Source organism: Hemibagrus wyckioides, linkage group LG02, assembly GCF_019097595.1.
Source record: "Hemibagrus wyckioides isolate EC202008001 linkage group LG02, SWU_Hwy_1.0, whole genome shotgun sequence".
NCBI classification, from domain to species: Eukaryota; Metazoa; Chordata; class Actinopteri; order Siluriformes; family Bagridae; genus Hemibagrus; species Hemibagrus wyckioides.
Window position 1 is genome coordinate 10,352,678 of NC_080711.1, and position 22,638 is coordinate 10,375,315.

General features: G+C 39.8%; 2 protein-coding genes and 1 long non-coding RNA gene across 3 annotated transcripts in view; 1 reads left to right on the plus strand and 2 right to left on the minus strand.

Annotated features, from left to right (window-relative positions):
• Positions 1–6,992, minus strand: nags (N-acetylglutamate synthase). Its single transcript, XM_058374573.1, has 8 exons — positions 6,482–6,992; positions 5,358–5,644; positions 4,669–4,882; positions 3,911–4,091; positions 2,648–2,687; positions 2,158–2,289; positions 1,822–2,004; positions 1–1,674 (listed from the first exon to the last, which is right to left on the minus strand). The coding sequence occupies exons 1-8, from the start codon at positions 6,854–6,856 to the stop codon at positions 1,497–1,499; spliced, it is 1,590 nt and encodes a 529-aa protein (XP_058230556.1). The 5' UTR covers positions 6,857–6,992; the 3' UTR covers positions 1–1,496.
• Positions 6,852–7,636, plus strand: LOC131343142 (uncharacterized). Its single transcript, XR_009203108.1, has 2 exons — positions 6,852–6,992; positions 7,559–7,636. It is a non-coding gene; the product is annotated as an uncharacterized LOC131343142 (long non-coding RNA).
• Positions 7,637–16,443: 8,807 nt separating this feature from the next.
• The window catches only part of mosmoa (modulator of smoothened a), a 34,668-nt gene continuing 28,473 nt past the window's right edge, over positions 16,444–22,638 (minus strand). The window contains exon 3 of the mRNA XM_058373458.1: positions 16,444–18,729. Within this exon, the coding sequence (XP_058229441.1) occupies positions 18,545–18,729 (185 nt within the window). The 3' untranslated portion in view covers positions 16,444–18,544. The remainder of the gene's footprint in view (positions 18,730–22,638) is intronic.

The window sequence follows — 22,638 nt, forward strand, 5'->3', positions numbered from 1 at the left end:
TAATCCATTTATTTTTTAATATGTTAATTATTAATATATTAGTTTTTTTTTCTTACAGGTGCATGTATTGGTGAGATGAACAGTTTTGCTTCATTTTTTGTGAACTGCTGACAATATTTCCTCTAAATTCAAAATAATGCAAATAATTCAAAAATGGAAATAATTTGTAAACAAATTGTGTTAATCCTTTGGCTAAATAACAGTATTTGGTGGAATAACCCCGATTTGCATGCGTTTTGGCTCCATGCTTTTTCACATTGCTGTTGGGGAACTTTATACCACTCTTTTTGCAAAAAAGCAAACAGCTCAGCTTTGCTTGATGGTTTGTGACCATCCATCTTCCTCTTGATGACATTCCAGAGGTTTTCAATAGGGTTCAAATCTGGAGATTGCATCTATATCTATCTATCTATCTATCTATCTATCTATCTCTCTCTCTCTCTCTCTCTCTCTCTCTCTCTCTCTCTCTCTATATATATATATATCTATCTATATATATATATCTATCTAGATAGATAGATAGATAGATAGATAGATAGATAGATAGATAGATAGATAGATAGATAGATAGAATCAAATGGACCAATAACAGTATATATTTCTGTAATAGACAAATTGAGAAATGCCTCATTGGAGTTCAAGCTGTATCATTTATAAACATCGCAGATCTAGTCACATCCATTTCACCAGAAAGTCACTCACACGGATTTCTTAAGTTGCTCATAAAGCTTTAAACATATAAAGCAAAAACACACAACCTTTAAGCAACTTTCCAATTTTCATTTCAAAGAATTCAAATGAAACCTCAAGATGTTTTTATTGAAATTTAAACTCCACAACACTTGCCCCAAAACCTTCCCTGTGACCATCAAATGCAGAAAACAATATATTAGAAAACCAGCTCACCAAGGCAAGGCAGTACTAGGACTATTTGCAAATGTTCTTGCAAATAGTCCTAGATTATCTTCTCGTGAAAATTCACACAATAAAAATAAAGCAACTGAAACTTAAGACAATTGTGAGAAAAAAAATGTAGCTTCATGTAACACACAATACAGGAATTACTGGAATGTAAACAAAACCAGTAAATTTCCATACCCATAATTATAACCGTATTATTTTACAATACCGCTTTATATTCTGAGATTTACATTACTGACAAGCCTAGATTATCAGACATTGTAGCAGTGCTGACTGAATTAAATGAGTCATACCTAAGAAATAGCTATGAATTAGGCAGAATAAGTGCGATAATTCCACAGTATACAACTGACACCATATGCTAGAACTTATACTGTAAACATTTATAATGGGGAATATTAATGCTTTGTACTTCCAGCTGAACATCCTTTATAAAGTCCTGGATGCCTGCTGTTACACAGCAGAACTGCTAGAACTCGATCTAAAACCAAATCAGTATAAAAACTAGCAAATACATGTAGGAAGCCACCTCACAAACCCCAAGATTTTTTGTAGGGTGTGAAATGCAAAAGTGTTTAAGACCCAGCGGGTGCCTGATGGATAGATGCATCACTCTCTGAGTTTTGGGAGAATGAATCTGGGAGCTGCTTGGCATATTCAACCAGTTCATATGATTCGCGTATATCAGACAGGCCGAACCAGAACACGATCCAGCGGCCGTTGACGAAGCTGCCATCACAGTGCTTGAAGTACCTGAGGAATGAAATTTGATGAAGAGAATGAGAGGATGGATAGCTAAACTGGGAAATGTTTGTGCAGATTAACACAGAAATAAGCAGAAAAACAAGAAATACACACTACCTAGATATAAACTGTGTGTGTGTGTGTGTGTGGTCTCACCAAGGATTGATACGATTGTTTGCACGGGATCTCCAAAAGAGCTTGCCCAGATCTTGGCGAATACACTCCCAGAGGATCTGACTGGTGCCTTGGCCCTGTTTACTGTCACTCACTACAAACTTATCCAGATACAGAGTCCCACCGTTGACTGGCTCAGAGGTGATGATGGCTGCTGCGCTGTATCTGAGGAGCAGGAAGCAGGTCATAACACAGTACTACACACAGAAAATTCATCTACATAAAGTCTTTAAACTGACTAAAAGCTCAAAACATTGCTGTACTCAACTGTACAGAACATATGAATAAAAGTCTAAGGATGCAAGTAAAGGTGGTTACCCTTCTGACAGATAGATGGAATGAAGTCTGTCCTTGATTGAGCTGATGTAGTCTTCCTTTAGTGTTTTCCCAAAAGATTTGTTAATCAGAGCTAAGAGACGGTCCATGTCTATGCCCTCAAGGCTGCTGTACCTGATAGAAAGAGACAATCATGTCATAAAATATCGAGTGTTCTCTTGGGTCAGGCTCACTTAGCCCCTAATGGAGTCTCAAGCCAAGAGAAACAGGATTCTATGATCTGATAAATCCAAAAGTGACAGAAACCAGCAACCATTTCCATCTCTACAATGTGACACAGTCAAGACACATCTTTGGACAGACCTGAAAACAGCATAGCTATACTCTCCTTTCAATCTAAGGATCCCTGAGGACTGCTTTCAACAAAGTTCTTAGATTCAGTAATACCCAATTAAACAGGTTTTGCACAATTAATAATGCTTTATTCAAGATTTTATAGATTTATATAGAAAAGTATATGAAAATGACATACTTCTGAATGGGATCTCCATTTTTGAACATGGTGCCAGAACCTAAAAAAAAATAAATCGACATTTACTATGAGCTCAAACCATTTCAGCAGCACTTCTATGCATTTATACCAGCAACTGGCATTCCAGACCAACATTTTCATGTGTTTGCAGAGAAGGGTACAACAATGCAACTGAATTAAGTAGCTTCACTGTGAAGTCATGCATTAAAAAAATAAAAAGGATGGAGGTCAACCAGCTCACTGCTATGAGAGTTGCTGACCTTTCCCTTTGCTAAAAATAGCCAGTTCAGTTACAGCATATCTGTTACAGTTCACTCAGCATAACTTTACATTATATGGTATGACACATAGGCATTTACAGTATGAGCAAAGAACAAGGCACACCTAAGGTGAAGAAAAACTGTAAAAAGATTTCAAATGTGCAATCATACCACTGAAAAAGCCAAGTAAAACATGCAATACAATATAAAGTATAAAGTTTATATTTATATAAATATAAAATACTCAGTAAATGTGGAACAAAAGACAAATGTTTGCTTCTAATGGAAATCATCAGTGACTGATGAATACTGAAGAACCAATTTATTAAAAATAAATAAATAAATAAATAAATAAATAAATAAATAAATAAATAAATAAAAAAAATAAATAAAAAGCATGAAGTCTTCGGTACAATAGGATCCATTGTGCCAGTGGTACAGGTTTGTACTCTGGCATAGTTAAAGGAAATACGTGTTAAGCTTCACAATGTATTTCAAAGTTTTCAGAGTTCGACAAGTGAAAACATGCAGTTTCGGTGGCATCAAACTTCTAACTGGTGCCTAAATTAGTCCTCATTTCCTAATAATTGTAATATGCTTTTAAAAATGGGTCTTTGCAATGGTGTGTGAAAATGTTGTTAAATACAAAAGCTGTAAGTTTCTGCACATAAGCAAAATAATGAGAGTTTATTCTGTAATTGACAAAAAGGTTAGAATAAGTAAGCAAATTTAAAGAAGTAGGCTAGTGATATCAAACATATGGCCCATGTGTCTGAACCAGCGCAGTAACAACGCAGCCCAACACATTTATTGTGTACTTTCATTTAAATTCATTATCAGGTAAAATACCTGAGGGAGTTAAATGTATTAAAAGAAGTTATAGACCTATTAGCTGTTCTGCTTTAACTCGCAACCTCCTCAAAATGCACCATTCCCTTAAACCTCTCTACACGTTATTTGCCTAAGAAAATGCGAATGTAAATAGTGTATGTGCGTGCGTCACCTTTATGACTGAAGAGTTCGGTGAGCAGTGTGTTAGCTGACGTGATGACTGCTGAGCTCTCAGGAGAAAGCTGGTTGAGGAGGTGAGCGATAGCGCTGACCTGCCTGCGCTCCAGCACACACAGCCACTCAGCTGAGGACAATAGCGGCAGGTCACTCGGCAGAGACACAGTACCCAGCACCTGAAACACACACACACACACACATACACAACATATCAACTTACAGAAGCTATCAAATTTCCATTTTTCTAAAAGAAACTCCTCACAATGAACAAGGAAATATGTGCAAGATCAGACAAGACTAATATTATCTACCCCCCGCAAAAAAACCAAGTCCCTTGTTTTGGTTGCCTGAAAACTTTATTGACTAATTAAGTGCATTAATACATAATAAGGAAAACAAATAAGAGTAGTGTCATCATCATACACATAGTGCATGCAACCTTGACAGTCTTTTCAGGTATGATTTGGTGTTGCCTCTTTGCATCGCATGTAAAAAGGATTATTTTTCTTTTTCTTTCTCTCTACAAGTTCAACCATGTGGTGACTATATATTGCGAATGTTTCCCAGTAGAAATCAATATACCGTCTAGCCAGGATTAAGAGCCCAGAAAAGAAAACTGCTTGTCCTGGGCACCCAGTTCTAAAAGTTGGCGTTAATATAAAACAAAGCTCACACAGTTTCAGTAATAAATGACAGCAGAAACAGACCGAGTTGTTGACTGCGAGATGATCACACTACCGCAAATACACTTACCTTTAGGTTCTGGTTGCGGAGGCCACCCCAGCTGTTCAGGAACATGACTTTGAGGGGCTGAAGAGCTCGAGAGATGGCTACGGTGACGTCGACTGAATCGAGGAGAGCGGAGCAGCCAGCTGTATCACAGCCCACAGGGCACACCAGGGGAATGGCACCGCAGTCCAGACTCCACTGAAGCAGGGTTGTGTCTACCACGACGGAGGCAGCACCACTAACACACAGAGAACTACATGTAACAACTACAGGGTGTCCCAACAGTCACCATACATATGGGAAATTAAGACTAATGTGGGGGTGTGGCATAGTGCTGGTTTGTGAATGAGTGTGAAGCTGGGAAAAGGTGGTAGATAAGCTAAGGGGGAAAAGATGAGCATGGTGACAGACAGCTGAACAGTAAAGAGCTGTGTATGTGTACAAAATAAAATTGCTGAAAAAGGAGCAATGAAAAAGGGGGGAAATTTTGTCCCAAGCCTGCCTCCTATATCCTCATTCCTCAACTATCTAAGGAAAGTGTGACAGTTTTTGCTAAAAAAAAAAAAAAAAAGTCTTCATTTCTCCAATGTATAGAGTCTTATGGGACACCATGCGTTTCCACGTAAGCCTCAAAATCATGCTTGCTCATATGGGTGTATGGACATGTCTGTTAGGATGGTTTATTAGGTGTCTGGGTGAGGGTGCTGACCAACCTTCCTTTGTGTTGAGGCTCCTGAAGTCGCAGCATTGACTCTGCACTAAAGAAAGGAATGACACTGGCCGAGCTGTGCTGTAAGGCCTCAGCAAGAGCTTGGCAATATTTAATAAGTAAGGTCCTGCAGTCAGAGGAAAGAGGGCCATCTGGTACAGAGTTCTCTTTCGTCAGCTCAGGAGGAAGCCCCATTACCACCACAGTCTTCATGTCCATGCGCTGCAGGAAGGACAAGCCGAACGCCAGGCTCTGCACCATCTCGCTGTTCTCAAACACGGACGGGTCGATCTGGACACAACGGATGAAATGCTTTTCAGTTTTTGCTGTCCATACCTTGTCAACGTTTAAAAGATTGTGTAAACAGATCCTGGCTGAAGAAAGCTCACTATCTACAAATATCCATCCTGCTTCATCACGTTATGTTTGACCAAACAACCACAAACATACTGATGAACACACAGATCAATTTAACTAAAGGCAAAGTATTAAATGCAGCTAATGCTTGACTCAAAACATGTAGACAATGTTTTTACATTTCATTTATAAATTAAAGGATTGCAAATCTTTAGAGCACTAAAACCCATTAACGTGGCTGTCTGAAACAGCAGTTTGTCCAGCTACAGCTGACAATGTAAGGAAACTGTTGGTGAAAAGGAAATAGAACACTTATTAACTACCTAAAATATGACTACTATTACCATCACTAGCAGAAACAGTGATAGTTATTAGTGATCATCATCATCTGAGCCTGCTATAGTGCTGACTTATGTATAAATATCATTGGCCATTTTATTAGGTATACCTACAATATAAGTGCACTTGTATACGATACACAATTAGTGATTAGTGTGTGTGTTGTGCACAATCTGTCAGTCCACATCTATCATGTCTTTCATTTAAATAAAACTGGCAAAAGTCTATCACTGACTAGATATTAGTTCCCTGCTGAAAAGTCTGGGCCTGAAGAGCAACCAGGTGCCAGACCCCAGAACTGGGCAAACTGGTCGAGCAGCTGGTTACAGTGCTGGGTGAAAGGACACACCACTGGACTGCTAAATCTGGTGGTCAAACAAAGCTACAAAACGTCAGTTAGTAACTAAACCTAGGTGGAGTTACAACGCTTACCTCCAGAACGGCGAAAGCAGGCGCATTACACACATGAGATCGCTGAAATTGCGTCAGCCAGTAGCGAGCTTCCCGCGGATCCCCACCGACTTCATTAAGAAAGGCTTTAACGTCCCGGTAGACCAGCTGGCGCTTTGACCACACACCACGGTCCGAGAGCGGAATGAAGCTGGCCGCGTCTAGCTGGTTCTGAACTGGAGTTTTGTTAACCTGTACAGCGCGGGTGACGGACAGCATGCGCCGCTGAATTTTGGCGAGTTTCCGCTGACCGGTGTTCTGCTGGGGCTGAGCGAGCGGTGGCGCTGGCTTTGACAAAAACTGACCGGCCATTACGATAGCCCTACAGCCAGACGCCCCGCCGTTTACTTTCGCCATGAGTTCGTCAACGAAGCCGCGTCCGGTGAAGTGAACTCCCACTTGTCAAATCCGATACGTTAGCCTGTGCTGTGCTATGCTAACACTTGCTACGTTGACTAGCTCATTCGTTGCTCCGAGGGTGTAACCATAAATGGTAACCACGCCTTTTTCGTACTTAGCGATCCAACACTGGCTCTGTCCCAATTGGCGCCATGAGCACTACTCTACTCCTACATGCCTGCACTTTAGGGCACTACGATACTCGAGTGATCGAGTACACAAATAAGGGTTTGGGACACTCCTCTAGGTTACGTCATGTTCCCGTTTTTTTTTTAGTTAAAGAAACCCATTATGTACAAACAAGCTTACGTACACTATATTGCCAAAAGTTTTGGGACACCCCTCCAAATTATTGAATTCAGGTGTTGTTTTTCAGGGGTTGGGCTTGTCCCCTTAGTTTAATATAATAGCTTATATTAGCTTAATTTAATATATCTCAGTTAAACATCTTTATAGTTTTAGATGTTTTAAGGAGGAATTGTGTCAGTGTAATGTGCCATTTTTCCTGTAAAAGGAAACACAGCATTTTACATAAAAATGATGAATATGAAATGTATATATTATTACTGTGGAATTTATCATGTACGCATGTGTGTATTTTCTTTTTGTATATAAGATTTTAGGATACATAACATCCATCTTTTTTAATCTTCTGTGCAGATTATCCTACAGAGAGTTATAAGGAGCTTGGAGCCTATCCCAGGAGACTCAGGGCACAAGACGGGACACCCTGTACAGGTTTTCAACAAATAACATGACACACACACACACACACACACACACTACAGACGATTTAGAAATGCCAATGAGTAGACAACATATGCATACACAGAGTAAAGGGGGGACCCAAACCCCCTACCCCGGAGGTGTGAGATATATAATACGTAACATATATACATAATTATCTAATATGCCATCATCATAAATAAATAAATAAATGAACACCTCAAAGGCCTCAAAGAAATAAATCTTCCCCACAGTAGAATGTCGGGATAAATCACACAGTTATTGAGTATTTTTCTTACAACCGCATGCCTTTCTGTGTGTTATTCCTTACAAAAATCTGTGTCATAGTAAAATTAAAACCAGTTCTAAAATAAACAATCAGTGCAATAATGCAGTTCAGAAAATGATTATCTTTTGGTGTCACATCATCCAACATTTTATTTAATAGTAAATTTCCTCCAAATGGTAATATACATAAAAATGTGTATTAGTGTTTTAAATGATTTAAAATGCCTGTAATTGATTCAGGGACTTGGGGAACATGTTGGAGATGTACAGTACAGATGTGAGCAGCAGATGGCAGAATGGGACTGTGTGTAAAGTGTTGTTGACGTCTACTGAGAGAGAGAGAGAGAGAGAGAGGGGGGGGCATGTTAGAGAGAGAGAGAGAGAGGGAGGGAGGGAGGGAGGGAGGGAGGGAGGGGGCATGTTAGAGAGAGAGAGAGAGAGAAAAGGTCAGAGAGAGACAGAGACAAAGAGGGAAAGATAGATAGAGGGAGAGAGAGAGAGAAAGAGCTTGTTAGAGAGAGAAGGACAGAGAAGGAGAGAGTGACAGAGGGACACAGAGAGACCGAAAGAGTGTGTTAGAGAGAGAGAGAGAGAGAGAGAGAGAGATGATTTCAGACTTCTACAGTTGTACACTATATAGTCTAGTGTTTTGAAAAAATTTTCAGTATAAACTTCAATGTCTCTACAATTACAACAGTAGATAGCAAGAATAAATAAAAATTATTCACGCTCTCTACATCAGATCGACTAAAAGTTTTACGAGTTCTATGCTGAGAAATATTGTGTATGGCTATGTTGTGTAATGCTCATGCAATTCCACTCATTTTATTTGCTCGAAAACGTACGCTCAAATGTAGAGGTAGAAAACGAGGGCTAAATTCAACAATCAACAATACAACAATATATACATACAAATCAACACAAATGCAATTAAATGGTTATAAAATTGAGGTAAGACTTGAACATGATCCAACATTTGCTGTAACTGTAATAAACATTTTCATATCAACAAAGTGATGTAGAAAATAACACAATTTACATCTTATGTTTGCATCCAAGGTTTCACTTCCCCAAAAATATCTTGTACCCAAGTCTCATCTTTGCTTCAGTGGATCATCTACCTGGAATATTTCTGAATTGCAATTTAAGATCTACTGTTGTAATCGTACAAACAATGAAGTTTATACTGAACATCTTTTCGAAACACTTATACAACTATAGAAGAGTAAATCGTTTTACTCCCACTATTCACTGTCACCTAGAAGAGCATGGCTTCCTTTCTGAGTCTGGCTCTTCTCAAGGTTTCTTCCTCTTGTCACCCTCTCCACTTCTGCCTCTGGATTTTTTTTTAATAGTTAAAAGAGCTCTACAAACAAACTTTAAATGGATGGTCTAGAACCACAGTTAGCTTTATATAGCCAGGAAGTCAGTGTATGATGTGGAGAAAAAGGTTTGCATTATTGTTTAAAACCCCCTCCTCTTGCAGCACCAATCACGTTACCTATTTTTAGCCTGTGTTGATGAGGACAAACTGATTGATCCACTCAGAGGCTGGAAGATGAGTCAGAACAGAGTGGAAAGGAAAATAGCAACCAGAGGTCTGAGTGAGCCACTGAGGACTCCTGTATATACTGTTGTGTGAAGGAGCAAATATAGAAACACATAAAATCAAGAACTGTTTACTTTGGTTAGAGGATCAAAATGTCCTGAATTCACTTGAGGTTTATTTTTTGCTGTGTGTTTTTTTGGCATCGGCCACCTACAGAGAGAGAGAGAGAGAGAGAGGGAGAGAGAGTGTGTTAGAGAGAGAGAAGGACAGATATATATATATATATATATATATATATATATAGAGAGAGAGAGAGAGAGAGAGAGAGAGGGGAGAGAAGGACAGAGAGAGAGAGAGAATGACGGATAGAGAGAGAGTGACGGAGAGAGAGAGAGAGCATGTTAGAGAGACAGAGAAGGACAGAGAGAGAATGACGGATGTAGAGAGAGACAGAGAGAAAGAGACAGAGGGAGAGAAAGAAAGAGCATGTTAGAGAGAGAGAGAGAGAGAGACGGGGGAGAGAAGGACAGAGAGAGAGAGTGACGGATAGATAGAGAGAGAGAGAGAGACGGGGGGAGAGAAGGACAGAGAGAGAGAGAGTGACGGTGTGACGGATAGATAGAGAAAGAGAGAGAGAGAGAGAGAGAGAGAATGACAGGGAAAGAGTGACTGATAGAGAGACAGGGAGGCGGAGCCACGCTCTATTCCCACATACAGCAGCCGAGAGCAAAGCGGCTCACTCTGTCCTCCTCCTGTCCCATGAGGCTACTTGGCGACTAATGTAGGCACATATTGTTCTCACACTCACCCACTCATCAGCTCTGAAAGATTTAGCAAAAGAGTCACTTAGCATTATAAAATGAGGAGGAAGGAAAATAAAGCTGCTTACATGACTACCACACTCAGGATGCGAACGCGTGGCAGGTAGAAATGCATGATCTAAACATATTCTGTGAACTCATGTTTTTGGAAGATGAATCATGTTGTATGTGGCCACATGCGCCCGTCAGCAAAAACGCACAAAAAGACACAATTGTTGAGAAAAGACAAAATGGAGTGCACTTTTATCAGAAGTAGAATGGAACACTGACAGTACAGTAAACATGTGAATCATGGCAACAGTAATGTTTTGAGTCTAGAGCATGTTACTTTTACTTTGAGTGTTTATAAATACCATATAAGTTCCAAGTTTATTGCATAGAGTGCGTGAAATTTCTGTGCTAAACTCTTTCCTCGAGACAGTTCTATTGTACAAAAAGCAGCTAAAGTCAGAATTGAACACAGACAAAAGACTGTGAAGGATTAATCATGTGCTCGAAGCAATGAAACATTAATAAATAACAGTTAACTGTAAATTATGTAGTGACGCAGAGGGAGATTTTATACTTAAGTAGCCTTTATTTGTCACATATACTATATATGAAATTCTTTCTTTACATATCCTATCCTTGGAGTGTTGGGTTCAGAGTGCAGGGACACCCATGATGCAGTGCCCCTGGAGCAGGAGGTGTTGAGGGCCTTGCTTAAGGGCCCAACAGTGGCAGCTCAGCAGTGCTGGGGCTTAAACCCAGATCTTCCAATCAACAACCCAGAGCCTTAACCACCACCGTATAGTCTAAAATATTTATGTATTCCAGCAAGTGAAAAATAATCACATTATTTAAACATCAAAAACAATGTCTGCAGTTCAGAAGTGATGTAATGGGAGAAATTGCACATATATTGCACATACAGTATAAGCACCGAGTCTGATATCAGTTCTATCCATCATAGATAAGAGATAAATGATATTGCTTAAAGTAATATTCAGCGTCACTATATCTGATCATGGTTAAATAGAGGAATAAAACAAAAGAAGATAATGCATTTGACCTTGGAAGACTGTTAGCCTGTTATATTTCAAAAACAAACTAGTTTTCCTGCAGAAACTTTACACCTTGTCAAATGCTTAGTCAGCTGCAGCAATGTCGGAGACAGTGGAGACAGATGAGCATGTCTGGTCCAATTTATCAGGAGTCTTATGGTTTAAATTCAAATGGTGTGATAATGATTTGCAAATAATGCTAGCCAATTCTCGTGGAGACGTCGGCATTTTAGAGCTCCGCATCCGACATGCAGAAACGATTACAACTGATGCGCTTTTACACAGCAAGTTGTGTTTAACTCCTTTATACAAGTAAGCTGTTGAGGGTTAAGGGCCTTGCTGAAGGGTGCAGCAGTGGCGGTCATGGCATTTGAAATCACAACCTTCCAATCAGTAGTCCAGCATCTTAACCACTAAGCCACCACCTGCCCATAGTATACTAGGAAGCCAGGACCAGGATATTAGCTAGCTGAGTGAGAAGGACTAGCTAGCCAGATATTTAGATGTTTTACAATATCAACTGAAGATGCCACATTGGTAATGATTCACTGTTGTGTTAGATGCACTTTATGGCCAAAGGTTTGTTGACATTTGACCATAACACCTACGTATATGTGGTTCTTCCCCAAAATGTTACCACAGAGTTTAGAAGGACACAACTGTGTTGAATGTCGTAGCATTGCAAATTCCCTTAATTGGATCTAAGGGGCCAAAATCAGTGCTAAAGTGAGGTCCATGAAGATATGCTTCACCAAGATTGGACTGGAAAAACCCAAGTGACCTGCACAGATCTCTGACCTCAGCACTGAGCAAGTTTGAACTGAAGTGAAACTAATGCTCTTGTGGCTGAATGAGCAAATCCTCAAACCCAGGCTCCAAAATGTAAAGGAAAGCCTTCTCAGAAGAGTGGAGGTTATTATAACAGCATAGGAGGGAGGACAAAATCTGAAATGAGATGAAATAAAAGCAAGAATGAGTGTGATGGTCAGGTGTCCACATACCTGTGGCCATATTGTGTAAATCTAAGCTTATGGGTAATGCTCAGGATAATGTGTAAGAGACGTCTTCATGTAAGTGTTCACTTCAATTCAGGGAGAAGAAACTTTGACCCAAAAGGGAAGCCATCCTCATCTGGATAACACCGTTTATACACCGACCAGACATAACATTATGACCACCTGCTTAATATTGTGTTGGTCCCCTTTTTGCTGTCAAAACAGCCCTGACCCGTCATGCACTGTGTATTCTGACACCTTTCTATCAGAACCAGCATTAACTTCTTCAGCAATTTGAGCAACAGTAGCTCATCTGTTGGATCGGATCACACGGGGCCAGCCTTCACTCCCCACGTGCATCAATGAGCCTTGGCCGCCCATGACCCTGTCGCCGGTTCCTTCCTCAGACCACTTTTGATAGATACTGACCACTGCAGACTGGGAACACCCCACAAGAGCTGCAGATTTGGAGATGCTCTGATCCAGTGGTCTAGCCATCACAATTTGAACCCTTGTCAAACTCCTTACGCTTGTCCATTTTTCCTGTTTCTAACACATCAACAATGAGGACAAAATGTTCACTTGCTGCCTAATATATCCCACCCACTAACAGGTGCCATGATGAGGAGATCATCAGTGTTATTCACGGCACCTGGCAGTGGTCATAATGTTATGCCTGATCGGTGTAAATCATTCCCTTTTATTACTGTGTACTAAATGGTCAAAAATTGTGTTTTGATGAAGTTTTCAACTGTTCACTGATGAAGACTTCTCAGCTGTACAGTGGTTCATAATATAAGAGGCTGAGATTCTGATCTTAAAATGAAAAGTACTACACAAGTTATTATATACATTATTATAAATCAAAAATAAGCATAATCCAATGTGGAGTAACGTGGACAGACGGTGTGTACTCTTTTCTTTTTTTCTTCTGTTCAGAAGGCAGTTGTGTTGTGCGCAGGCTGTGATACAGAAGGGACTTTAAAAGTCTAAGTGTGCATCATGAAGTCGAGTGCATATTATGAAGCTTAGTGCACGTCTCTGGCGTGGGCGTTTGTTTTGAATAATTACCGATGTAATGTGTGGACGACACCTCAAGCCCTCCTATTGTTTTTTTTTTTTGGACTATTCTACTAAACCGGTACTCCCTGGGTATATATGACCACCTTCTTTTATTACCAGAGGCCAAAAATGAAACTTCTGCCTGTTTTCATGTTGTCTATGTTCAGCATTGAGTTTCTTTGTCATGTCACACTCTGTTGTTGTTCAATGACTCATATGAAAGTATACCCCTCAGGGCTTCATGAATTTGTAATATTTCATAAATATTTCTGTTTTTACATAATCTATCTAAGAGGAAAATTTTTCATAGGAAAGGTTTTTAAAAAGTTGTTTTTTTTTTTCCCCCACACAAATGTTTCTATCTTCAAAGTATGTGGTGATATCAAACCCGTTTCTGTTCTCCGAGATGCCCCAAGTGCTTGTTTATGAGCATCTAAAAGGTGAAGGTGTTATCTTCAACCACTGAAACTCTGTGTAAAGATATCCAACCGAGGCGAAAACACTGAAAGCTAACTGAGTTCTGATTCATTTTATATCAGACTTTCAGTGATAAAATAATTCACGTTCATCCTGATTGTCTGATAAGTTGATTTCCATTCTGCCAGTGGAATGAAACGGCAGTGTACTTGTTAAAAGGGGAAAGCAGGATGCTCAGGGTGTTCAGTATTTCTGGTACATTTTCCCTTTCTATTCTCTTTTCTCTCTGCTGTCCAAAGCATTGCACATTTATCTTGTCACACTTATCTTCCTCTTATTTTTTTTTTCTAAAGTGTTTTCCACTGTGTTCATCGAAGGATCGCAAATTAAAGATGGAAAAAGATCAGGCATTATTTTTTATTTTTCTTGTTTCTTGCCAAATCCTTCAGGGGTGTGTAGACATTTAATTATTATTATTATTATTGTTGTTATACATAAGTTATATGATATGAAGATATCATATATAAGATATGAACAGTGAATATTTTTTATAATGAAAACAAAATGATCTGAAAAGGTACGGTTGGTGCATCACAGCTCCAGGCTCTGAGTGTAGATGGGTGGGTTCACAGTTGGGTTCTCCGGGTTAAAGCTACATCAAAAATGTGGTTAGGGAGCCAGACTAATCTAAATGTCCCAAGTGCCACTAGAAGTGATTGAGTAAGAGTGTGTGTGTGTGTGTGTGTGTGTGTGTGTGAGAGAGAGATATCATATGATGGACTGGTAATGTTCAGTGTCTCTGGATCCAAGTGACCTTGAGCAGGATGAAGCAGTTAATGAAAATGAATGAAGGACATGAAGTCATTCTAGTAGCAAGGAAAAATAATAAATTAAATAAAAAAAATATATATATAAGAAAGAAAGAAAAAGAAATAATAGTGTTTTTAATAATAATAATAATAATAATAATGATTATGTTTTTGTGTAATCAAACTGAAGTGAGGTCTGTTTCTAAAATTAAAGGCTTGTAGAAAATATAAAGGCTTAATTATGAGCCATGTAAACAATTTGAGCTCAGAAACACAAGTGGTTGCATATTTTAGCTCTACCTGCTGTTCAGCTCTCTCTCTCACACACACAGTGCTACTGTACATACAGTAATTACATTCACTTAAAACACCCACACGATATCATGGAAGCGTCATAAATCTTTGGTGAAGGAACCTAAAAGCCAGAAGTTAGTGGATGAGATTAATCACTGATAACAGGATGTCTGCTGATCAATACAACCAACTCTCGAGATTTCACCCTGCGCTGCACCTACTCAGCAGATAAAACGCACAAACAGCACATTCTCAGCACGCAGATTAACAGCATGCATTTATATAAATACCGAGCAGAGAGAGGCTGAGAAACAAAGCGAATAAATACACTTTGCTAGTGGAAAAGAATCAGTGATGGAAGTGGGGGGAGCTTAATGATTTTCCAGTAACAAAGTGTTGGATTCCTTTTATATCACAGCAATTGCAAATTTTTTCTTTTATTTATTTACATTTAATTACAAATTTAATTAGAAATGATCACTTATATTAAAAGATCAGCATTTTCACCAAATTACTGAGAAACCAGGTCAGAAAATGTTTTGAACATTGACTACAAAGCAGTCCATACTTGAGACTCCTTTCATTATTATTATTTATTATGTGTGTGTGTGTATATATACAACTCTGGAAAAAAAAAAAATGAGACCACTGCCCAATCTCCAGATCTGAACCCTATTGAAAACCTCTGGAATGTCATCAAGAGGAAGATGGATGGTCACAAACCATCAAGCAAAGCTGAACTGTTTGCTTTTTTGCAAAAACCCCATGCAAATCGGGGTTATTCGACCAAATACTGATTTCTTAATGTGATTTAGCCAAAGCATTAACACAATTTGTTTACAAATTATTTGCATTGTGTTTTATTTTAGTTATTAAGGCTCTGCAAATACTGCATGATCTTGGGTTATTTTGATGTGTTGTCATTTCCTTTAAATATACAAATTTATATATATATATATATATATATATATATATATATATATATATATATATATATATATATATATACATATTTATATATATATATATATATATAATAACAAAAAATTATTTTAAAAATAATAATAATATTTAAATAATAATAGTATCCTCATAGAAAATTCCAGCATATAAAGGTCCTGCATAAACCTGTGATTATCCTCGCAGCTGAACTCTGAATCTTCCTGAACCTGTCTACTCCACTATTAACGCTGGATCAAAATGTGATCCAAACAGAACTACAAATACAGCATTTATTTTCACATTTACAAGCTTCTCATCATTTTATTTAATCAGACTTACTACTAGAACATAAGAAACGTGGTGTAGAAGGTGAGAAACGGTAGCAGGAAAAGACTTGAGATGAAACCTGGGAATTAAAAGATGTAAATAAAGCATCAGGGTAAATACTCACCTTGATCGTGTTGCTGGAAATCTGGCAACCAGCAACGAATTAAAAAAAAAGAAAAGCAGTGTCATGTCCATGTGTTTCACACAAGCCGCTCTGCACCAGGGCTTGATGACTGAAGCAACCCCAAATAAACAAATCTCATTTAACGTCAGTCAGTAAGGCTGTTTTTTAATGCCTTTTTATTTTATACAGTGAAATAGTGAAGCAGAAGAAAAAAAAACAATTGCCTTGTCAGTAATATGGATCTGTTAACAGTAACTGTGCACAAGGAATGCTAATATCCTTTCATAGATAATACTGTTATTCATACATAATCTGTACGTCTGTAGTCATAAATAATACCTATTCCTTAACCTTTACTTAAAAGTCACTTTTACTTGTTTTTATTTCCATTTTGAGTTTTTTTTCTCTCTCTACATCCAAACATGGATGTCTTCCACTACTGGCTATGTCTTTATCACACACACACACCCCCAAGCATGTGCTCATACAACCCAACCCCGTCCCACACACACTGGACACACACAACCCTCCCCCAACTGCCCACAGCCCAAGTGTACAAAAACACACACCCAAGCACCCAACACACACACCCGAGCATACACCCATTCACACAACCAGACCCTGTCATTTATTATTAAATCATTCCTATAACAAACTGGAGTTCATATCATATTAACAGGATACATACTCCTAATACCTGGGTTTGAAGCACAAAGTATGGATGAATACTTTTCGGCTTTGTGTGATGCGATTCCTCTATTGAGAAGAGAAGAGGACCGTTTACTGAAGAGGTGATGAAGCGATTAAAAATAACACGATTGTAAAGGCAACTGTTCACTTGCTGAAGAGGAATTCTTTTCTGGGACGGACGCTGGGTCAGATAAGAAACAATAAGAGCAACAGATTTCATACAGAGCAATCTCTCCTAAGGAGAAAACTGACCTTCAATTCATACAAACATCAAAATAATACAGATTCCAAGTCCTTGTAAATATACACTCTTGCATGATACACTGGTTTAAAATAAGGATTACTTCGAAAAGAAAGGATGTCACTCACACATTCCTGCTCTCCTGTTATTCAGTGTCAGATAAATAAGTTGCAATGATCACAGCATATTTTTTTTTTTTTTTGTTCTCGATAAATGTCTCTGACCAAAGCAAGATATAACTTACAGGGCACACATCATCATCATGGTTAGCAAAGAAAAAGAAATAAAGTTCGAATTACAAAAAAAAAAAAACAATGAGGTAAGGAGGTCTCTCTTACATCTGCGGTGTTTCAAATACTGATGGCTTTACTGCACAGTCCTCCCTCTAACCGTATCTGCCCTTAGTACTGATACAATGGAAACAGATTCATGGCACGCTAGCATAGAACACCGACCATACCCCGGGTGTCTGAAGAGCAAATCAGGATGAGTGGGGGTGGGGGGAATTAGGTTAAAGGGCAGAACAGATCTTTCTCTCTGGCCTTCTCAAACACGGACCTGATGGAGCCCAGGACACATACAAGGGCAGATAGCAGTTCATTTTGGTCACCAGACCTTTCTGTGTGTGTGTGTGTTAAACAAGTCTCTTAGGTGATGGAGTTAGCACAATGAGGCACGGCCTCACAGGGTCCTGACCGGCAGTCCTAGTGCTTCCGTTTTCGTGTAGTGTTTCTAACAAAACATGTCTTCCACTGTGTTCTCTCACATAAGTCCCTTATCCTTTGATCAGGAGCACAGTGAGGGACCGACGAGGGCATTCTGGAGCCTCAAGTCTTCCTTTTAGTGAACGCGAGCGATGAATCCATACAAAACTGTACAATTCTGGAGTAAAATTAGTGTAACTGAACAAAAAAAAATGCTCATGAGGGACCGAAATAAGCATGAAATCATCAGCGTGAGCCCTCGATATCACCTGGAACACAGGTAGGCGATCCCCCTCCGAGGCTCCTCTGTCCCACGTTGGACAAAAATATCTTATAAGTGCAACGTAAAGACTGGCGCGACAAATAAGCTCAGGTTGGTTTCTGGGGGACACGGACAGGACCCACGAGCTGTGCGCAGAGTGCGTGCAATGGCATTTTCGGAGTTAGTTGTTAATCTGGAGTGTCACCATCCTACTTTGTGAACAGATCTCCTCCATAGCGAGCACTGCTAATTTTTATTTATTTATTTATTTTTTTTGTTCCTCTTCGAAAAGAAAAAAGAAAAAAAAAACAATCCGAAAGCTCCTGGATGATCCCCGGAGGAAGTGGCGTCCTCAGCCAGGCAGGCAGACTTTTCCCGCAAACAGCAGCCCCACTATTGTGAAGAAGATGGAGAGTACGAAGAGCACGTAGGACGAGCCCACCACCGTGTTGTTGGGCAGCTTGTACGGCTGACCGCCAACTTCGTTAATGTAGAAGCCGATGGGGAAGATGAGTGCTGCCATGCAGAACAAGATCACTGCGGAGAAGAAGAGGGGGAAAAAAGACAGATTAGAACCTTAGAAATGGATAACGTCATTCAGTCCAGTAACAAGTAAGCAGTGACCGACTCTTCCACGGAATAGCTTTTGGAGAGCGACTGGGAAAACCTCTGAAAGGCATTAACCTTCTAATGGAGATGTGATTAAACATGCTGTGTGAGAAAAGACTATTCTCTATTCAATTTTCATCTCATTTATTCACCAGCCATGCATGACGCCAACCAGTTTCCTTTCACACTGCCACAGTGCAGTAAAACATGCTCAGAGCAATGCACTTTCAGCCCTCTTACACATACATGATGTCATAGACTCCCACGTTTGGCTAATGTCACTGTGATTGACAGGGAGCACATAAAGTACAATGCAGTTGGTTAAAATGTCCTGTACTACATTATATCAATGAGCCCAGAAATAATAGTTGGGCCCTTGAGCAAGGCCCTTAACCCTCTCTGCTCCAGGGGCGCCGTATCATGGCTGACCCTGCGCTCTGACCCCAACCTCCAAGGATGGGATATGCGAAGAAAGAATTTCACTGTGCTGTAATGTATATGTGACAAATAAAGGCTGTTTCATTTCATTTAATATATATATCCTTCATAACTGAACACTTTATCATCAATATTAATGTCAATGATAAAATAAGGCTGTACGGAATTTAACACAACCTTCCTTCCAAAATAAAGGTTTCTTTTCGGCACAAAAGCTCCTTTACATTCTCAGGCTTTTTCATGTGGACTTTCATGTGTACACTCTTTTCACCAGTCCTGCCCACTCTCGAAGGAATTCTGACCAATCCTGCCTGCTCCTGCACAAAGACTGACCAATAGTGAACAAATTAGTCATTTACACCACAGAGAAAACCAGTTCCACTTCATGCAGCATGCAATGTCCACTGGAGATATTGCTTCCTTTCCATTTCTGACCATTCTGGGATTTTTTCATCCAAAACGGAAGCAGGTGTGAAAGCTTTTAGTGAGGACTGTGGATCAGCAGCTGAGCAAAGAACATCCGGGATAATGTCACTGGCCATTAGCAGGATAATAGCATCCTTCAGTGGGCTTCTAAGCTACAATTAAACATGGCAGCTTTAATGGAAGATCAGCCGAGAGAAATTTCGAAGAAATTGAGATTTACTTAAAATAAACCAACAGCAATCAAAAACCTTTTTCAGAACAGGAGGAGGAGGAGGAGGAGGAGAGTGGATCTGAAGGTCATATTATCACAACAGAGTGAAAGAGCTGCTTCCTGTGAGTGAATGTGTTGCTGCAGTACAGCGTGAAGTGCACACACTCAGCACTACAGCACTTTCAAAACAACACATCCTGATATTCTGTGCATTATAATCATTCTGCTCACACACATACACTGCTGAATGAAAACCCACTGAGTGAGATGAAGCTGGTCACAGTGAACCTTCATTTGTCTGGTACAATATCTTGCACAATATTCAAGTTCCTTTGTTTTGTTTTTGTTTTTTTCCCCTCCAATTTATTTTTGGATAGACACAAGCCTCCACATCTCCTAAACCTCCTCCACAGACTTCCCTTCCACTCCGTCTTTTTTAAGCATTTTTTTTTCTCTCTCTCTACTTTGCTATGTGTGCTGTCTTACTCACTTGGAATCTTCAGATTGAGAGAGAGAGAGAGAGAGAGAGAGATTGAGTGAATGGGTATGAGTGAGTATGTGAGTGTGTGTGTGTGTGTGTGAGAGAGAGAGAGCTTGTGTGTGTGTGTGTGTGTATGAGAGTGAGTGAGTGAGTGAGTGAGTGGGTGAGTGTGTATGTGTGTGTGAGAGAGAGCTTGTGTGCGTGTGTGTGAGAGAGTGAGTGAGTGGGTGTGTATGTGTGTGTGAGAAAGAGCTTGTGTGTGTGTGTGTGAGAGAGAGAGTGAGTGAGTGAGTGTGTATGTGTGTGAGAGTGTGTGTGAGAGTGAGTGGGTGAGTGAGTATGTGTGTGAGAAAGAGAGCTTGTGTGTGTGTGCGTGTGTGTGTGAGAGAGTGAGTGAGTGGGTGAGTGTGTATGTGTGTGTGAGAGAGAGCTTGTGTGTGTGTGTGTGTGTGTGAGAGAGAGAGAGTGAGTGAGTGAGTGTGTATGTGTGTGAGAGTGTGTGAGAGTGAGTGGGTGAGTGAGTATGTGTGTGAGAAAGAGAGCTTGTGTGTGTGTGTGTGTATGAGAGTGAGTGAGTGAGTGGGTGAGTGTGTGTGAGAAAGAGAGCTTGTGTGTGTGTGTGTGTGTGTGAGAGAGAGTGAGTGAGTGAGTGTGTATGTGTGTGAGAGTGTGTGTGAGAGTGAGTGGGTGAGTGAGTATGTGTGTGAGAAAGAGAGCTTGTGTGTGTGTGTGTGAGAGAGAGAGTGAGTGAGTGAGTGTGTATGTGTGTGAGAGTGTGTGAGAGTGAGTGAGTGGGTGAGTGAGTATGTGTGTGAGAAAGAGAGCTTGTGTGTGTGTGTGGGTGTGTGGGTGTGAAAATAGTGTGAAATAACAAAAAAACATCCAGTGTGTAGAAGGTCTGCAGGCTGAAACACCTTGTTGATGAGATGAGAGAATACTGACCTGACTAAGCAGAAAAGCATCTCAGAACACTCAACACATCAAACCTTGAGATAGTCGAGCTTCACCAGATAAAGCTCACACATCATGTACCACCCCACACCACCAAGACAAGAGTCTGAGGGAGTCACGGGCACAGACTCGCCTCAAAAAAATAATCACCTGGTGTTTTTCCACTTTAACTGTCCAGGTTGGATTGTAAATGTATTGTACTGACAGCATTAGTTTTCTAAGGAGAGCAAAGCAGCAGCACTTAGGTTTATTAGTCTGTGAAGCTTCCACTGCTTCACCTTTTCTTTTCTAAAGCCATTTTCTAAAGCTAAAAAATGATCTTTTATGCTAATATCACCGTCAACCAGTTTTCTGGAGCTAACAGCTTAGCACGAGGTTATCCGCTGTGTCCGTTAACTGTTTCCCCTTCTATGAAGCACCACTGTAACTACAGTACATTTAGCTGTATAGCGTTATAATAATGTTTTTCCTTTAAAACATGAAACATTCGGACTCACGACAAAATCTAGGTGGCTCGTCAGTGTGTCGTCTATGAATAGTCCAGGTGCTCACCGGGTGACCTCCACAGCGAGGTCAGTATGAGCCACGAATACACCATAGATCAATAGAAATGCAGAGCTCAAATTGACGTTATCGGCATATCTTTACAAATGACCCTTTGTTTGTCGACTGATCCGATTTCCAGATGTACTTTTTGATTGAATTGAGGCTCTTCTCCTGCTGTGTCCCTTCACTGTGCTAATTAGGTAAGATGTAAGATACACGCCAATCACGACATTAGCCTTAATGGAAGATCAGAAGCCCCGTTACACACTCACGTAACGCATGGGCTTCTTGGAATTTACTGGCTTCACCTCTTGATTTCTTTTTGTTCTGATGTTTGCGGTCACCCTACATAAAAAAGTGCATTATGAGAGAGAGAGAGAGAGAGAGAGAGAGAGTGTTGAAGTAGATTTTTTCCTTTTCAAACTGAACAGTGCTTCGTTTTGACCTTTAGAGCCCATGGTTCTCAAAGCGAGTTTTGTGAAGCACGGCCAGGATTTCCGGGATAAACTTATTCCATTCATTTTTGGAGCTCTTTCAGTTGTTAGCCTGTTTGACTGGTCACTTGAATTGAATGGGTTTATTTCAAGCCTCAATTTTCAAGGCTTAAATGTGTTCTGTGACGAATAAAAAAAGCACTATTACTCAACACGTTCAAATAATAAGCTTAATATATTTTCTGAGCTGGACTACGGTCATAAAATAAATCCGTACTGATGTGGAATTTTTTTCCCCTTCTGTAAACTAGAGGGCAACACACTATACACACACAGACGCTCAACGGCGA